Raw genomic sequence first — 775 nt, 5'->3', positions numbered from 1 at the left:
GCAGCTGGGGAGCAAGCAGCGGGCCACGGCGGCCACCGGCATGAACGACAAGAGCTCCCGGTCGCACTCGGTGCTTACGCTGCTGCTGACCCGGACCCAGGTGGGACCCGTCACGCCTTGCGCGCCTCCTACCTTTCCTTTCAGTCAAAGGTAAAAGGACATCCGTGGGCCTGCCTGACCCCGTTGGGTTTGAGGAAGTATACTCAGCGACTGAGTCAGGTTTGGTGCAGATGGCTATACGTTTTTCTCACCGTTTTAAAAACCAATAATATCTATTATTCATTTGCCGTGGTATCGCGGGCGTTCTGTCAACGTGTGATGTGTTCTCAGTAACGCGTGGGGATTACCGTACGGTATTTGGAAAATCCTATCAGAAAGTAAAAGATTTCTAATAACTCAGCTATAGGGCCCGTGGCTCCCGTAAAACCGCTCTAAACATTTCGGTGAACGTGTTTCAATTGTGTGGCCATTCCGCTTGAGCAAGTTTACAAGCTCTGCAGCCAGTTCACGCGACTACCACGCTCTGTGAAATGTTTTCCATGGCTGCCCGGCGTTCCCTTGACTTCACTTCCTCCGGTCTTTACTGCTGGGCGTTCGTGTTGCTTTTAGGCCAAGAGCTGTTGTTTGTTTGTTTTTCCATGTGTGTGAGAGAGAGAGAGATAGAGAGAGAGAGAGAGGGAAACATAAACTTGTTCCCCCGCTGATGCATTCATTCATTGGTTGATTCTTGTTTGTGCTCTGACCGGGATGGAGCCCGCAGCCCTGGTGTGGGGAG

At 51.7% G+C, this 775-nt stretch overlaps 1 protein-coding gene across 1 annotated transcript in view; it reads left to right on the top strand.

Annotated features, from left to right (window-relative positions):
* Positions 1-775, top strand: part of KIF14 (kinesin family member 14) — a 30,227-nt gene that overhangs the window by 6,134 nt on the left and 23,318 nt on the right. Inside the window, exon 7 of the mRNA XM_015568445.1 lies at positions 5-121. Coding sequence (XP_015423931.1) covers positions 5-121 — 117 coding nt within the window. The remainder of the gene's footprint in view (positions 1-4; positions 122-775) is intronic.

This window comes from Myotis davidii, unplaced genomic scaffold (assembly GCF_000327345.1).
Source record: "Myotis davidii unplaced genomic scaffold, ASM32734v1 scaffold685, whole genome shotgun sequence".
NCBI classification, from domain to species: Eukaryota; Metazoa; Chordata; class Mammalia; order Chiroptera; family Vespertilionidae; genus Myotis; species Myotis davidii.
Note: the sequence above shows the minus strand (reverse complement) of the source record. Positions and strands in the feature narration are given on the sequence as shown.